At 41.0% G+C, this 16301-nt stretch overlaps 2 protein-coding genes across 12 annotated transcripts in view; one reads left to right on the top strand and one right to left on the bottom strand.

Annotated features, from left to right (window-relative positions):
* Positions 1-5506: 5506 nt before the first annotated feature.
* Positions 5507-8676, bottom strand: LOC104922290 (fibroblast growth factor 20). Its single transcript, XM_010735089.3, has 3 exons — positions 7961-8676; positions 6957-7060; positions 5507-6792 (listed from the first exon to the last, which is right to left on the bottom strand). Exons 1-3 carry the CDS (start codon positions 8292-8294, stop codon positions 6547-6549), a joined length of 684 nt encoding a protein of 227 aa, XP_010733391.1. The 5' UTR covers positions 8295-8676; the 3' UTR covers positions 5507-6546.
* Positions 8677-12980: 4304 nt separating this feature from the next.
* Positions 12981-16301, top strand: part of micu3a (mitochondrial calcium uptake family, member 3a) — a 29106-nt gene continuing 25785 nt past the window's right edge. For 3 of the 11 annotated variants that reach the window (XM_019259574.2, XM_019259560.2, XM_019259586.2), the window contains exon 1: positions 12982-13314. In XM_019259574.2, the coding sequence (XP_019115119.1) occupies positions 13051-13314 (264 nt within the window). In that variant the 5' untranslated portion in view covers positions 12982-13050. Of the gene's footprint in view, positions 13315-16301 lie in introns of all 11 variants that reach the window. The other 8 variants (XM_019259569.2, XM_019259604.2, XM_027283200.1 and 5 more) reach the window with 4 other exon arrangements.

Here is a 16301-nt window from a genome sequence, read left to right on the forward strand (position 1 = left end):
ATGTCAGAGTAAAAGAGGTTAAGTCATTTGTTAGTCAAAAGTTAGATGAGACCACAGCTGTCTCATATGTCTAAGAATTTTTTCTCTGCTTTTTTTTTTTTGTTTTGTCTGAATTCACCACAGCTGAGTCACTGCTGTACCATTAATCTCACACACAGAGAAGTGATGACAGACAGCGTGGGCTTGTGTTAAGTGTGTGTTCGTGTGTGTGTTGACGGCAGCAGGAAGAACACCTGTGTGGACTCCGCTAGTCGTAGATATGTACCAGCAGAGATCACTGACTTCTACACCTGCCTGAGAAAAACAAAACACACACACACACACACACACTTTATTGCACATAAAAGGCGAAGCGGCCTTTTAGTGGCCTAAAAAATAAATGCCTTATTTGACATTGGCAGATGCAAGCATGATGGGTTTTTTTTTTTTTTTTTTGCTTTTCTTTGCTCTGGTTATTTTTGCGTGGACTATTACCTGTTGGATCCATCAGTGGAGATCTAACCAGTTGATGGAAAACCCCGCAAAGGACAGACAGAGTGAAGAGAAGGGGGTGGAAGCACGACACAACATACACACACACACACACGAGTCTTCACACATCAGTCAGACAGCCCTCTAGTCAGGAGAACCCCTGGCTCACCTTCACACAGATTCACAGATCACACACACACACACACACACACACACACACACACACACACACACACACACACACAGAAGTTGTGCTGACATGAATCTACGCAGTCACTTTGACTCACATAAACATGCCTCCCCCTCCCTGCAAACACACACACACTTCAAAGGAAGATTGTAACCTGACAGGCCGGCAACACTAAGAAACCCACATACAGCTTTTTTCCCCTAACTCTTCTTCTCAGAAACCCACCTGTTTCTTAAAAACTTTCATGTCATACCTCTCTCTCTCGCTCGCTCGCTTGTATGCTTTTTTTTTAGATGTCTCTCTCCCTCTCTGTGTGTTTGACGTGCCCTCTCTGTCAGTGTACGTATGCTGGTACTCAGGCGCTGTCTGTCTGATGTTCTCTCTCCGTCTCATCCTACACTGTACGCCCTTATCAGAGGATTATACACACACTGAACCATGTCCTAACTAGACACATTGTAGCCATGCTGCTGCCTGTAAAACTGGGAAGAAGTGAACCTCAGCGCACTGTAATCTTATCTGAAACATGTTGCCGAGCTGATGAGCCTGTATGCTGGCACCGAGCGATACATGGCAATATCTCCTTGATGTGAAAGGCAGCTGGAGACATAAAACAATTTGAGACAAATCTGACAGAACTGGTATTTCCCCAGTGTCAGGCAAACATAAGCCAGATGTCGAAGCTGCTTCGGCACGGTGTAAGGTCAGTCATGCTTTGTTGAGCCCTTTTGCAGGGGTCCTGTGGGTGTCACTGTAGGGGGTTCAAGCGCCGTACTGCACTTACATAGCAGTATAGTGCCCGTTAGAGAATATTAGGTAGGACAAAGGTTACTACACATTACCTGGTGGGTAAAATCCTACATCACACAATGTCCCCAGGTAATTCTAGTCCCGTGCAATGAGAGCTGAAGGTGTGTCAGTGTAATTCAAACGATTGGCAAGTTACTGAGCTCTGGTAAATGAATTATCCTGACTCCAGTTTCATCAAATTAGCTGAATCTGATTACACTTTAATTATTAAAATACACACAAAGATAGATAGATAAAACAATCCGTGCATTTATCAACTATTCTGCAGCTTCTGATCGCACCACAAGATTATCCTCAGCAGATGAAGTTTGCCCCGTTGTCATGGTATTGACTGTTTGAAACACCGCCTCCTTAGTTACTGTTGCTACGCCTGTCAAGTTTTCAGTTCAAGTTTACAATAAAAATGGAGGAGACATATCCCTAACAATAGACCCTCAATGTTACGAAGAAGTAAACAAAAGCTTCTTGGTTACGCAGCGACCAGTTTTTCCAGCTGAAATAACAAGTCTTGCTATCATAGCTAGCTGGCTAACCAACTTATGGAGCTAGCCTATTGTTAGCTCCATAAGTTGGTCGGGGGGAAAAAGGGACTTGGATGTTGTTAAATGTTGCTTGAAGGCCTAGGCTAGGCTGACCTAGGCATCCTGACCCAGTTAATAATCCATGTAGAGGAAGCACAGCTGGTTAGTCCTTACATACAGTGGAGTATGATATCGGTAAATTTAAGTTCGTTCCAGACAGCATTACAAGAGAAAAGGCTTTGGAGGATGAGAACTAGTTGATGTGTTTGATAAAACATATATATATATAATTATAATGTAAAACATATATATATATTTAATTATAATGTGCTGCTTTTTGGAAGTAACTAGTTATATAGGGCATGCTAACATTTGTGGAGAAATCAAAAGCTTGACAGACCCTAACTGCCTAGTTACGTTTAGTAAACCGAGCTGTGATTGGACACACGCAAAGCCAACAAACAGCTTTAAAGTTAACATGGGCCAAAGGTCCTTAATTTAAACATCTTCGATTCCACGACAACTAGAAGACTGTATCATATGAACTAAAATGGACCCTGATGCAAGACTGTTTTATCCACTGCTGGTCCCAAAGCAAAGCGTGAACACAAACAGAGCTGCCTTATAGGCTACAAAACAATTATCAATTTACAATTACCCTACACCTCTCACCTCACCATCTCTGCCTTACTACATAGTTTTCCCGCTCTAACACTCATCTTTCTATATGTAACTCTTTCTCCATGCTGGAGTGACATCTGGTCAATTTAGTCTCAGGTGTCATAAGAAGAAGGGGTGACTCACCTAAGACAGGCGGATGAAGAGAGAGATAAAGGGATGATGAAGGGGAGGATGAAAGAGTGTAGCAGTACACTCTGCCTGCCAGTTACTTCTCTAATTGCAGTGTCTGTCAGAGGGAGCGTGTGCTGTCTCTTCACATGGATGACTTCATGTTATTTTTCTCCTCCTTTCCCATTACTCCCATCACTCTGTCGATCTTTTAGCTGAACCACACTATAAACTATCTGTCATCTATCTCTCATTCTTTTCTCATGTCTCTCTTTCTCCTTTCTGTCTTTATGTGACACATTTGGGTCAGTTAAAATGGGTTCTGCCCATTGTTCTGACTGCCCATTATTCCCAAACTCCAATAGTCCGTAAAATGTCCCACTGGACCAAAAGCCCATTTGTCCAATAGCTTGTTATCCCGAAAACAAAAGCCTACTTCTCAGAAGGCCCCTTTTTCCCGAAAATACACAATCCTCTGTGTAGTTTGTTGCCCTTAATATCTTTGTGTATTTGGACGTGCAGGAGGTTCATCACCTTCATCAGATGACCTGCATCATGGTAACAATAGTCATGTGACCTTTGTCATCACAGTCAGAAACAGTTTGGTTAGGTTTAGACATCAAAACTATCATAGTTTAGGTTCAAATCATACACTATATAAATAAAAAAGGACATTCTCAATGATGTTATCCACCTGTCAATCAAAGTGGGAATGCTCTTATGCATAACTTAATATAATTTAAACAAGTTATATATATATCCCCAGTACAGTTGTCATGGACAGTGATAATTATATCTAGATAGACCAAACATTAAACATGTTTGTGCTGTGATGTCGGGCATTTTAATATGGAGGCTTATGGAGACTGACTCGTTTTGTAGACAGCCTCAAGTGGCCGTTCAAGGAACTATATTTATGGCATAATTTCACCGCACGGGTTGCTGCTTAATTAAAATAAGTACTTTAGTTACATCAGTCAAGTTATATACGTATGTTGGTAATACCAGACAACGGGCCTTCGGAACAATACATGTTTTCAAAATAAGGTATTATACCAATAAAATTAGAATATAGACCTAAAGAATATCCATGCAGTGTGCCTGAAGTAAGCCTCTTGAAGGAGTGCAGAAAAAACTGGGTATAGGCATTGTGTGTCTCTCTCTAAAAGAATTAAAAGTTCTTATGTCACTGTTGTCACATATGTAAAACATGAACATTGTGTTGCTGCATGTTACCTTGTTGTTGTATAAGTTGATTGTGACTATTAGTGATACTACTCAACATATAATTGACTTTGATTTATTAAAGAAAAACAGGATGTGAAATTCTTTGTGTCACTGGCTCTCTCTGTTTGACTTTATGGGCGCTGCCAACCAGGCCAAGTACAATAACTCAATTGTCAATTTGTCCTAACATTATTTAGAGAGTCTGCAATGTGTAGGTTTGTGCTGTGTAAACTTTATATATTTGGATAGATACTGTATATTAAAGAGGTACTCCAGTGATATTACATGTCAAAGTCAATCTAAAACAGTAGTATTATGTCTTCTGTGGTTCTTGAGGAGCGTGTCGAGTCTGAGAAAGAAGACGACCCTCAAAGCTGAGAACTTATTAGTTCTGGTTCTGTATGATAGTATCGTGAAAAACAGTGTTCTCTTATTTTGAAATAAATGAGTAGAAACCATGATCATTATTCAAATGATTAGCTGATTGTTGAGTGCTAATCTGACTGTGTGATTGCATTTAAAAAGAGGTCGGCTTGTTGGGAAGCCTCACAGCATGCAACAGGACAACAGACTCATGGACATAAGTTTCATTGTAATTCTGCATTGTTACAGGTGACATTTTGTGCTCCACATTGTGTCCACTCCTATAGCACTTTGATCACTGTTAAACAATTCGATATTACCAGTTAATGTGGTCAGACTACAAGTGATGTTAGTGTATGATCAGTGGGGGTCCTCAATGGACCTTCAATGGACTTTTTAAGTGTTAATTATAAGCCTATTAAAATTAAACCTTACTCAAGTCTCTTTTTGCATCAACAACTTTCACCAAAATTAGTTCATGCAGTTCCTATTTTGATGTAAAATGAAATGCCATTTGACCTGGCTCTGGTCTTTTAACACACACACACACACACACACACACACACACACACACACACACACACACACACACACACACAATCTTTTAGTTAATTTATACATTTTTTGGTCACAGTATCTCAAACTGTATTTTGTTTTATATGTGATAAACATAGGAGGAGCCTTTCATTATGATTAATTAAAATCAACACCAACAGATGATGATTTTACAACACTCCTTCATTATAAATCTATGAAAGCAAACTATCTGACAATAAGCTAATGCGGAGCTCACCCTGTTTTTGGTAATGATCCAGCTAGCTATCAATAAAACTGCACTTTGGCAGATTTGGGTTTAAAGGACTTGTTGCTCCAACAAGAGTTCCAGATTCATTTTCATCCAGCTTCAAAGAGCCAAAAAAATTCAGATTCATGTCAAATCATTAACACTCTAATCTGGATAAACCAAGGCCTTGAAAAATTGACTCAAGGTAGCACTGTGTTGGAATGGACATGGTTTCATCACTGATGCAAGGCCAATTTACACTTAAACTCTGTGAACACAAAGTCTAAAAATCTCTAAAATCAGTCTGCGAGAATCGAAAACGGCACTTTATACCATCACAACATAATAAAGAAAAACCTCTCATGACTTGTTCTGAATATTTTTTTTATTTTATCTCATACCTGTAAAAATATATTCTCAAAATAAATAAATATATGAAATAAATATACTGTCTGTCCTAGGAAACAAAAACTCATAAATAAGAATAAAATCTGTCAACAGGTTTGTAAAGGCGTCTCTGTCTGTCCCGTGCTCGGTCAGTGGGAGAACAACAGAATTCCTTCACTGGGTCTCCAACAGAACCGTCGCAGGACACCACAGAAGAAGTCCTTATATAAAACTCCACTGGATGTGTACTTCTTCTCTTGTTCCTCATGCACTTTGTAGAAAAGTCATGTTTTTTTTTTTCTGAGCAGCATCTGTCTTTGGAGCAGTTTCAAAGGGAATCCATTCATCCTATCACAACAGTCAGTCCGATACAGGTGATTCCTCTGGCTCTCACACCCATTTCCCAGAACAGACGTGGCTGCTTTCCAGTGCATAAAACTACTTTTTTTGTGTAAACCAGCCACACTGTATAGTGGATAATGCATTTTTAATTAATCGTTTACTTAGCAGCCACAGTAGTGTTTTGAATAAAATTAAAAGGCCTACTGATAACAGTGGAATTGACAAGACAAGCTACTAGCAGCCAGTTGTTAATCTCACTTATTAGTTCCCACACTTTTGTCCCCTTTAACATGCAGTTTGGAGTAGCAGGTAGTTGTATTTAATTAGTGGAAACTCAAAATCCGTAAATCTGTTTGGCCACCTGGGCCTCTGCATAGGCCAATATAAGGCTATATTAGGGGCCTATGTAGCCTTTCTGTCACAGGGCCTTTCACATCTTCCACAGATGATCCCCGGTGTTGTTCAGTCAAACTTCCTGGGTAGTTGGCTTCAGAGAGTCTCTGTCCTTCCTCCATGGTAAGAAGTTTTGATTTTGTGCACTTCTTATGATCCTGTTTTGCTCAGACCAACAAGATTTCCCATCTCCCTCAACAAGGGGGTTAGGATTAGGTACACTTGCGTTTCTTTTCAGCTCAGACTGTAGTAGTTTCACATCCTCAGTCTCAGCTCTGGCCCAGTATGTCCCTGTACAGCTCTGGTACTCTCTCCGGGTCTACGGGCCTCGGTAGGAAGTGAGTGAATCTCTGATGTCGCCTCGACCTTGTTCCGTCCCGGGACGTCCCGTCTTTATTCAAGGCAACAAAGTAAAATGCACCCTTTTCTCCATGCCGGTAGATGTTGGATGAGTATGTGTTGTACCAGTTTTCTTCAAACTGCTCCCTAAAAACGCTTTCCGCAGACAGCTTCTCCTGCAGGAAGAAAGACAAGCAAATATGAGTTTAGTGATGCAAAATGTGCCACCTGCTGGCCATGGCTTACACATTGGATATGTAGAGAATTTGTATACAATATACTGTGAGTTGTAAAATAGTACATGTGTGCAGATGGGTGTATGTATTTAGTGTGTACTCACCGAGCCGTACAGTTCTCCCTTGCTGTTCATGGCGAGGTAGAGACCACTGTCCACTCCTCTGATGCTAACCAGTCCCACAGCCAGACTGATGAACTCCAAAATACCTGCATACACAATAAATTACATTAACTTTTTGTTCAGAACAAATCACAATAAACACATTTAACCTCATTAAGATATATAAAACAAACAAATATGATTTGAAACAATAGCATAGCGTTAGTCCTGCTGAGGTCATATGTGAAATAATTTAGATGGAACAAACGTGAGACTAAAATTTACTCTCGCTCACACAAAAAAAAAAAAAGTACAGTAAATAACTCCATGTATATCCACACCAGCTGACTCTGACAAGCACGGCTGGGAGTCAGGAATGGCTTCTGGCATGAAGTTCATCCAAGTCTCAAATGGAATGAATCAAGTGCCAGAAGTGCTACAGCCAGCGCAAGCACTAAAAGAAATCTCTAATAGATCTACTTTTGATCTGCCTTAAGCTGCAGCTGTTTATCTTGATAACTGAAGATAAGCTGGTAAAAGCAAAGAAAAGCTTCCAATCTAATCTCAAAGAGGAAATGTGGTGGAAATGTGCAAACATGAAATACTCAGTGTCCCACCTGGAAAGCTTATTTATCTCTCTCTGGATGCATTAGAACATCTAACTGGTAGCACCACAAGACTACACTTCAGTGTTACAGCAGCAGCAGCAGCAGCTGCCATCACAGTAGGCTACTACATATACAATTGGCATTTGATTATAGTAATGTGTGGCTGATGCGCTCATGGGATATTAATAGTTTTCATGGTTATATAAAGTGGGTGCTCCTGTGGTAGGGAGTGGTGCACCCACAACCACCACTTCTCTCACTGATTTGCCATTTTTTATGTACTGCTCACTATAATACAATAAAGACATTGAAAACAAACTTTGTCTGTATTCCTACTATGCACTACTATTATAATATTAATAATAATACATATATATTTCTATATGAAGGGGTCTTTACCGAATCTGCTGTGGTCCTTCCTGGTGCCCTGCACGGTGCCGTCAGGACGGATCTCCAGGTGGAAGCCGGTCCTGCAATAGAGCTGCCTCCGCCTCAGAATCCCCTTCAGATGGCTGAGATCCGCCAAGCTCCGGGACAGCCTCTCCGCGGACACCAGGTGCTCCTGCTGTTGCCCCTGTCCCCCCATCATCAATCCGGTTACCGAGTTGTAGTCCACCGCACCGGCTGGGGTGAGAACGAAATGAGAGCCAACGTGAGCCGGAGCGGCACCCGCGGGGCCAAAGCTGTCCAGAAATCCGTTGGCGAAGCTCCCAACCTCCGCCGCTGCCCCCATCACAGATAAGACACCCGATCCGGTTTCACAGCACACAGGGAGATCCAAAGATCCGAGGTCCAGGTGATGAGCAGAGATAGCCTCGGTACGAGCAAGCGAGCGAGGGTCAGCCAGTGAAGCCAGGGGGGGAAAAAGAAAAAAGTTGGACGTGCGGACGGAGAAAATCCTCACTGAGTGCGCGTTTTGGCGCAGTCACCAGCACCGTTAATTAGACTGTCATCTAATTGAGATTTAACTCCCGCCTTATCTTGATGTGTGATGCAGGTATCCCCGGTTGCAGCAGCCCGAGTGTCCCTTCTTCTCTCCTCTCTTCTGCTATTTATCCCTCTCTCCTGTCCTCTCTCTCCTCTTCTCCTCGGGATACTCCCCTTTGCTCCGGAGCACTTCAGGGTTTTCCTCTCTCTCTCTCTCTCTCTCTCTCTCTCTCTCTCTCCTCACTTCAGTCTTTTATTTCTGCGGTACCCTCCGCGCTCTCAGCAGCTCCTCCAGCAGCAGCAGCAGCAGCATGTAACGCAGTGAGACCCATACACTGCACTCCACATCTATATAACGCCATACTCCCTATGGAAATTCACCCTGAGTTGCCTTTTTATGCAAATGATCCCCGATCTCCTCCCTTTATGGATCATTTCTGTTCCCGTTTGAAAACGGTGTCCCTTCATCCCTCCGCTCATCATCCTCCTGCCTCACCTTTGATGTTCAGTTTCACTTCACAGAGCAGAGAGGAAATTAAAAACTACTAATAAAAACAGCCTATATATCTTTTTATAGTAACACATAACTTAAGCATATAGACACAGTTGCTCGTAGGCACTTCAGTAGGGGACTGTGTGATTTTAAGAGTCACGGGAGAGTGCGCAGCTCAGCAGCAAGTTGTGTGTGAAATGGGCATTGAGAGAAGGAGAGAGTGTGTGTATGTGTGTCAAACAGCATGAAAGTGATATTGCCATTACCCTAAACGCTTTACAACCCCACGCCCCCCATTTCGAAATGACTCAGGTGCGGAGAGCAGAGCAGAGAGAGAGAGAGAGAGAGAGAGAGAGAGAGATGGAGAGGAAAGCCCCCATTTGCGTAATTTTCGCACTCGGCTGTTGATTTATTGCCCCCTGTTTTATGTAACCCAGCCGCACGTTTACAGCGCCCGCACACACACACACACACACACACACACACACACACACACACACACACACACACACACACACACACACACACCTGTGCAAACGACATCACTTGACTGTCAATCCCTTCATTGATCTTTCCACGATGCTTTGAACAGCACAGGAGCCCCATATATCCTTAATTGTGGTCTTAAAAGACGAATCAAAGACACAGATGCTTCAAAGTGCAGTGGATCTTGTAAGGGGATCAGGCAATAACAACCAGAAGAAGGGAATATACCTGTTTGAACTGCAAGCTCAGATAATACCCCAACACTTGACACTTGAAGGGCCTCATAAGAAATAAGCTGTTAATTCTTTATGTAAATAAAGCGAGTTTGTTATGCATACATCTTTTTATTGATCTTTTTAAAAAAAAACATATTCCATTGGCTATATGTTTTGTGTAGCCTCATAATGTATCGAATATTGGTCACTCACTGTTTATTCAAGAAAACCCACCTTGAATGATGTTTTATTGGCTTTAATTTCAGACTAATATAAAAGATGAATATATTAAATGGTCACTCATTTGTAGCTTGCACCTTTTGTTTAAGGATATCAACTACGCAACTTGCCACCTATCAATGCAGGACTGGTTATCCCACATAGGGTTTGGACTTTTAGCACTAGCAGTATATTGAATTTACCACTTTTCTTCATTAATACCATATAATCTGTTCAGATGTGCGTTGGTTGACCATGAGGTCAGACCGCACTCTTCATGGTTGATTCAGACTGTGCCACAGGGGTCCCATGTTCCAGCCTATATGGCATTGATTTTGGCAGCTATAACGGGCACGCGCTCGCGCACAGGCACGCACGCACGCGCGCACATACTGCTGCCCCCTCCCCCCGGGAGTTGCGTTGATAAATGAGTTGAAGGTGCAGAGGTGTTTGTGTGTGGTCGTCTATACGCAGGTCATTTTGTACTCATGTCGATTTTATCCAGCGTGACAGGAAAACAGAAGCATTGTGGGACATCTCTATATATATATATGTGTGTGTGTATGTATGTGTGTGTTATGGGCATCTATGCGTGTGGCGTGCATCCTTCTCCCCTTTTCCCTCGCTTCATTAGTATTTATGACCAGCGAAAAAAAAAAACGAACTTTTGTTTTTTTTTAAAAAGAGACATAATCGATCCGAGTCCGAGCCTCCAGGCCGATCCGATCATGATCATACATTGGATATCGACCAGGCAGGCCACAATGAAGATGTCAACTACAATGCCACATTTCCAGGCAGGCTTACACAGTGCAAGTAACCAGTTCCCATGGTCACATGGTTTTCTTTAAAATATATTTTCTATAGGTCTACTGCTCTGTTTGTGACTGAATGAAGCCAACCATGCAGCAGCCACAGAGGAGGAGGAGGAGGAGGAGGAGGCGGAGGCCCCAGGGTTATACCCCACCCACCCCCACCCATAACCCACCTACAACACACACACACACACAAAGAAATTACAACCTAATCGAATGGCTGGGTAATGGAATAACTGAATAAGTAGCCTAGAGGTTATTAATGCAAGTGGTTTCCAAACCAAGGTCTGGGGAACTCTGGCAGAAGGCCCCTATCAAAATGCAGACTTGTTTAATTTGATCATATTTAATCAGCTATATGACAGAAAATACATATATATATACACCTGAAATTTTGCTCTCACTACTTTCATGTTCCTAGTCAGGTCTGGCGGTTGAAAATCAACCACATCAAAGGTTTTTATCCGTTATTAGATAAAGTGATGTCAGATGAGGATGTACAGGACCTCAGGCGTTTCCACTTGTGATATGTTATCGAAATGGACATATTTTATGCTACGCTTAATATTGAATTGTCAAAAGTGTTAATTTAGATGTCATACTTGTGGGAATTCAACATCTGAGGATTTGTTTAACAGCCCAGTTTTGCATTAATTATTAAACATCTCCATCAGTCAACCAATTAGGGAACCTATTGTTATGATTAGTCACCATTAATAGGCTAATCTTGTTTGGGCTAGGAGCAAAATAAAAATCAAAGCAACAAATTAAGGGCTTAATAGCTATAATTAATCTTTTAAAGGTTTAATTTCTAATTCAAGAGTTTTTTTGATACTCATTGTTTGATCTGTTTTCAACTTTTGGCTAAATGAAGCTCATAGGTCGGGGTGATTCACCGTGTGTGTGTGTGAACAGGTGACAAGCCCATCTATTAGACTTCTCTCCTTTATTCTCTGAGCATCAAAGTCTCAAGAAAAGCCCCATCAGGTTAACATTAGTCCTACATGTAAAGACTTAAATGAAGAGTTCATCTTTGATATTCGTTTGATATCTGCTCTCCATTGGTTCCTTTGATCCTGTACTTCCCACCTAAAACTTGATACCACGTTGACCCCCAATAAAAAGAAAAAGATTGACAAATGTTAATGTCAGCGGTCACTTAAGATTTCCCCCATGTAAGCTGAGATATCTTTCAAGTTCAGTCCAACATGTACACTCACTTGTTGTAAGATATTTGAGGTAACAGACCAGTAACTACAAGTGTAGCTTCTCTGTTTGGTTTTAAATATGATTTGCCTGATTTTTGCATATGTGTCACAGTGTGCAGTCTGCTTACCAGTTCATCAGGTGAGTAGGCTCATACAGTGGCATTTACACATACATTTACTTAAGTACAATATTAAAATGATTCTTTCTTTCTTTCTTTCTTTCTTTCTTTCTTTCTTTCTTTCTTTCTTTCTTTCTTTCTTTCTTTCTTTCTTTTTTTAACACATTTGAGAACGATGTGTAGCACATAAGATCAATTTATAGAAGATGATGCATTGTTAGAGATAACTAACAGAAGCCTGTAAAATGAGCTCTGTTTCAACCAGTGATAACATGCTTACAGAGTAATGCATCAGTGATAAAATATATAACAATATCATAACTCTTACAGCTGTATCTTTACTGTCAAATGTGTGTTTTTACTTTTGATATGTTCCGTACATTCTGCTGATAATACGCTTTTTACTTTATGCTTTACTTATGTTAAAGTTCTGTAAGTACACTGTATTAAATCATATTTTACCTCTTCTCATGAAATGATTGTGACAGTGTGATTTATTAAATAAAAGTGTATTGATCAATCTCTTCCAAACATATCACAGTGACAATTTAACCACAATTAACCTGATGTGTATAAATAGATATAAAAAGTGTAATGTGTCTGAAAACACATTTATTTGTATCCAACTTTATGTGCAACAGTATATAAGTACTTATAAGTGTAAAGTGCTATTTCTCTTTTTAATTAAGCAAAAGATCTTATGAGTTCTTCCAACTCATTTTACATTTTTACATGACTCTTGGAAAAGTGTTTGAATTCTCCTCATGCAAACTGCATGAACTGTGTCCACTGTTAATCTTCAGCTACACTCCGGTTTATAATTGACCACGGTCCAACTAATCACTCACTCAAATCCTCTCCGCTCACTGTGGGACTTTTCACGCTCAGCCTCAGCATCAGGGCCGCACGTCTCGCGATGAAAGCCAGAAAACGCGAGAGCTCCGCGCTGCCCGCAAACTTATAATCACAGCAGCACAGCAGCAGCGGCAGCAGCAGCAGCAGCAGCAATGGCCGCTTTCCGCAGAGTGGCAGCGCTGGCCGGTAAGTTAAACCTCCTGTCGGCGGCGAGAAACGAGCTCGTCGGTGGTCAGACGGCCAGTGAAGGGAGGACACGGAGGTGTCTAGCTGTCGGGATGTGTCTGGCGACGGGAGGCGCCGTGGCACTTTACTTTTACAACGACATGACGAGCGGCAGGGGCAGGAAGAGGATGGGGAGCCCGAGCATCAGCGGATTGCTGCCGTCCATCCCGACTCTTGAAGCCAAGGAGAAGGTAGGAGTGACTTAAACTGTGCGCTTTTTTTTGTTTTTGGTGACAACAAGGATTTAGGGACTTGGCAGAAAATATGTCGCCTTCAGTGTTGACATGGGTGTGGAGTGAAAACGACAGCAGACAGCGCTTCCAGGCCCGGTCAGACGGGCCTAGTTGTGTTTGGTATCCATGGTGTTTGCTGGCCGTTTCTATGTTTTCCTGTCAAGCGGGTAAACCGTGTCATTCATCCCCAGCACGCCCAGTGGAAACACTGCGCTCACTGTTTGGCCGGCCGCGGGACGACGTGCGCGCTCACAGGAGGGAACGGCGCTCTCCGCTCGAGCTGGTGCTGAAATGACAACGTGCTGTCAGACAGACAGACAGACAGACAGACAGACAGACAGCTGTGTGCTCACATCTGTACACAAGGACGTGTTACATTCAACAGCAGCACTTTAGAATTAGACATCACCGAGAAGGTGCAGGAATTGCGAGTAGTTTCAAGTTTCATGTTTGTTTTCCATATGCAGGTGAACACCGGGTCAACAATACAATGAAATGTGTTGGACAAGTTAAATACATTACACAAAAGATAAATAAAAATAATAAAAAAGAAAAAATACACTCAAATAGAATATGAAAATTATGTATGAATGTCCTGGGATAGGCTCACGTTTATTTGTCATGTGCAGGTGAACACTCAAGGCTCAACAATACAATGAAATGTGTAAGACAAGAAGAACCGGTTAGCTCAGCACTAAGAGCACTGAATGTTTGGATAAAAAATAACTTAATAAGTACAATACAATAAAACATGCTTGTGCATGGTTAGCAACCAAGAAGATTGCGGGTTTGAACCTTGCCTTTCTGTGTGGAGTTTGCATGTTGTCCCTGTGTCTGTGTGGGTTTTCTCCAGGTACTCCGGCTTCCTCCCACAGTCCAAACACATGCACTGAATAGGTTCTCTAAATTGTCTGTAGGTGTGAATGTGAGTGTGAATGGTTGTTTGTGTCTATGGCGACTTGTCCAGGGTAAAGTAAAGTGTACAGAGTAAAGTGACAGGGGTTTTACAAAAGTAATGCACAAAAAATATCCAGTCAGTCTTGGTCTTAGTTCCTGCAAGGCCTTACTTAGTAGTTCCTGTTTTTTAATGTTAAGTTACTTGAGGGCAGACAGCTACATTTCAGTCATGCGGTGGTGGAAGACATGCTCTGATCATAGCAATACCACACATTAAAAAACACCACGTCACAAGTTAAGTTCTTCTGCATTGAAAGTTTTCACTTTACTTTTCGCAGCAAAAAGTATTTCAAGTATACTAAACATTATTCAGAAGCGACCTTTTCAGAAGTTTAGATTATTGTGTTATTATTATTGGCACAATAGCATGTAGACCTAAGCTGCATTTTCAGGATTGCAGCTTGTAGAGCTGGAGCAATTTAATTTTTGATGTCTTGAATGAAAACAAAATCTGTAATGCAACTGTCAGTTAAATCTATTGCAATAAAGAGCATAATGTTCCTCAGTACAAGTGCCTCTTGCCCTTAAAGAGATAGTTCTGGTGTTTTGAAGTGGGGCTGTATGAGGAACTTATGCACAGTCAGTGAGTTACCGAAAGTAGACAGTGGTCAGCGTCTGGAGAAGCAGAAACAGAGCTATGCACTGCTGTGGACAGGATCAGCAGGAAACCTATCATAGGCACATAAAAAAAAATCAATATCCATTCAAGTGTACGCTCTATTAAGAATATTTTTACTGCTTCACCTTTCCATCAAAAAGTCTTTTTCTGTGGCACCAACCATAAAACTTCCATCTGCCTTGTGCTCTGTATTGTAAAAGATCAGCTGTTGGGTCAGATAGCTTAAAACCTGCTGTCTACTCTGGGTAATACACTGACTGTGCATAAGTATCTCATACAGCCTCACTTCAGAATATGCACAGTATGCTTTAAGGGTAGTACTTGTAAATGTACATTTTGGGGGCTTTGGACTGTTGGTTGGACAAAACATTTAAAGACAAGAAAATAATCAACACATTAGTCAGAGTGGACCATTTGTTAGTTCCACCCCTAATTTACTAGATAAACCTGCATACTATTGTATACATAGTGTTCCTGCGTGTATGCATATATGTGTGTCATGTGTATACATACAAAAATTTTGTAATTTTTGAGAGTAATTTTGTGAGAATGGGGCAATGGTTCAATTAATTTAATTTAATTAATTCAATTTAATTTCCACCTACATCTTCGTTTACTCTTTTTGTTTTTCTTATTATTTTAAGTTCAAATCAAATGAAGAGTTAAAGATTAAAAAGTCGTTCCTCAATCCAGTGCTAAATTGCACAAGCTCAAACTTTTTTGTAATGTAAATATTAGTTACTATAGTTGTCTTTGCCCCTTCAAGTAAAGTGGTGGATCATATTTAGTTTAGCACCACTAAACTAAAATGACAAAAAACAGGAATCATTAAATTTAGAGCACATTTACATGAATAGTCACATCAGTGTATCATATATGTCAGTTTGTTCTGACCAAGTTTTTTGGGCTTCCGTCCACTGCAGGTAGTCTGGTCCAATGATTGTATTGAATGAGTACACTCACTTGAAAATAAGATAGACGTTAGTTAGAATTTCTGAATACATGAAATGACAGCTGTTTCTCTAAGCATACTTAAATGAACTGATATCAATAGTTTATTATCTAAAACATGTAGTTAAATCGCTATCAGTATTGTAAAGTACATGCAGGTTGTAAGGTTAGATAGATTCAGACAGAGATGCCTGTTGGGACACTGGGATTAAAGGAGGAGGTAGCCTGTTTAGAAGCAGGAGAACAAGCCCATAAGAAGACAGGCAGGCTTGATAACAACCCAACTTGGGAACAGGATATCTCCAGTGGGGAAAGAGAAAAGTTAGCCTATAAAGATTCTGAATAATTAGGTTTAAAGAAACCAGGAACCCACCTGCAGGGAAAGAGAACAAAGCTGCCAGGAAACAAAAGTTCATAC

The sequence above is a fragment of the Larimichthys crocea genome, chromosome X (genome assembly GCF_000972845.2).
Source record: "Larimichthys crocea isolate SSNF chromosome X, L_crocea_2.0, whole genome shotgun sequence".
NCBI classification, from domain to species: domain Eukaryota; kingdom Metazoa; phylum Chordata; class Actinopteri; family Sciaenidae; genus Larimichthys; species Larimichthys crocea.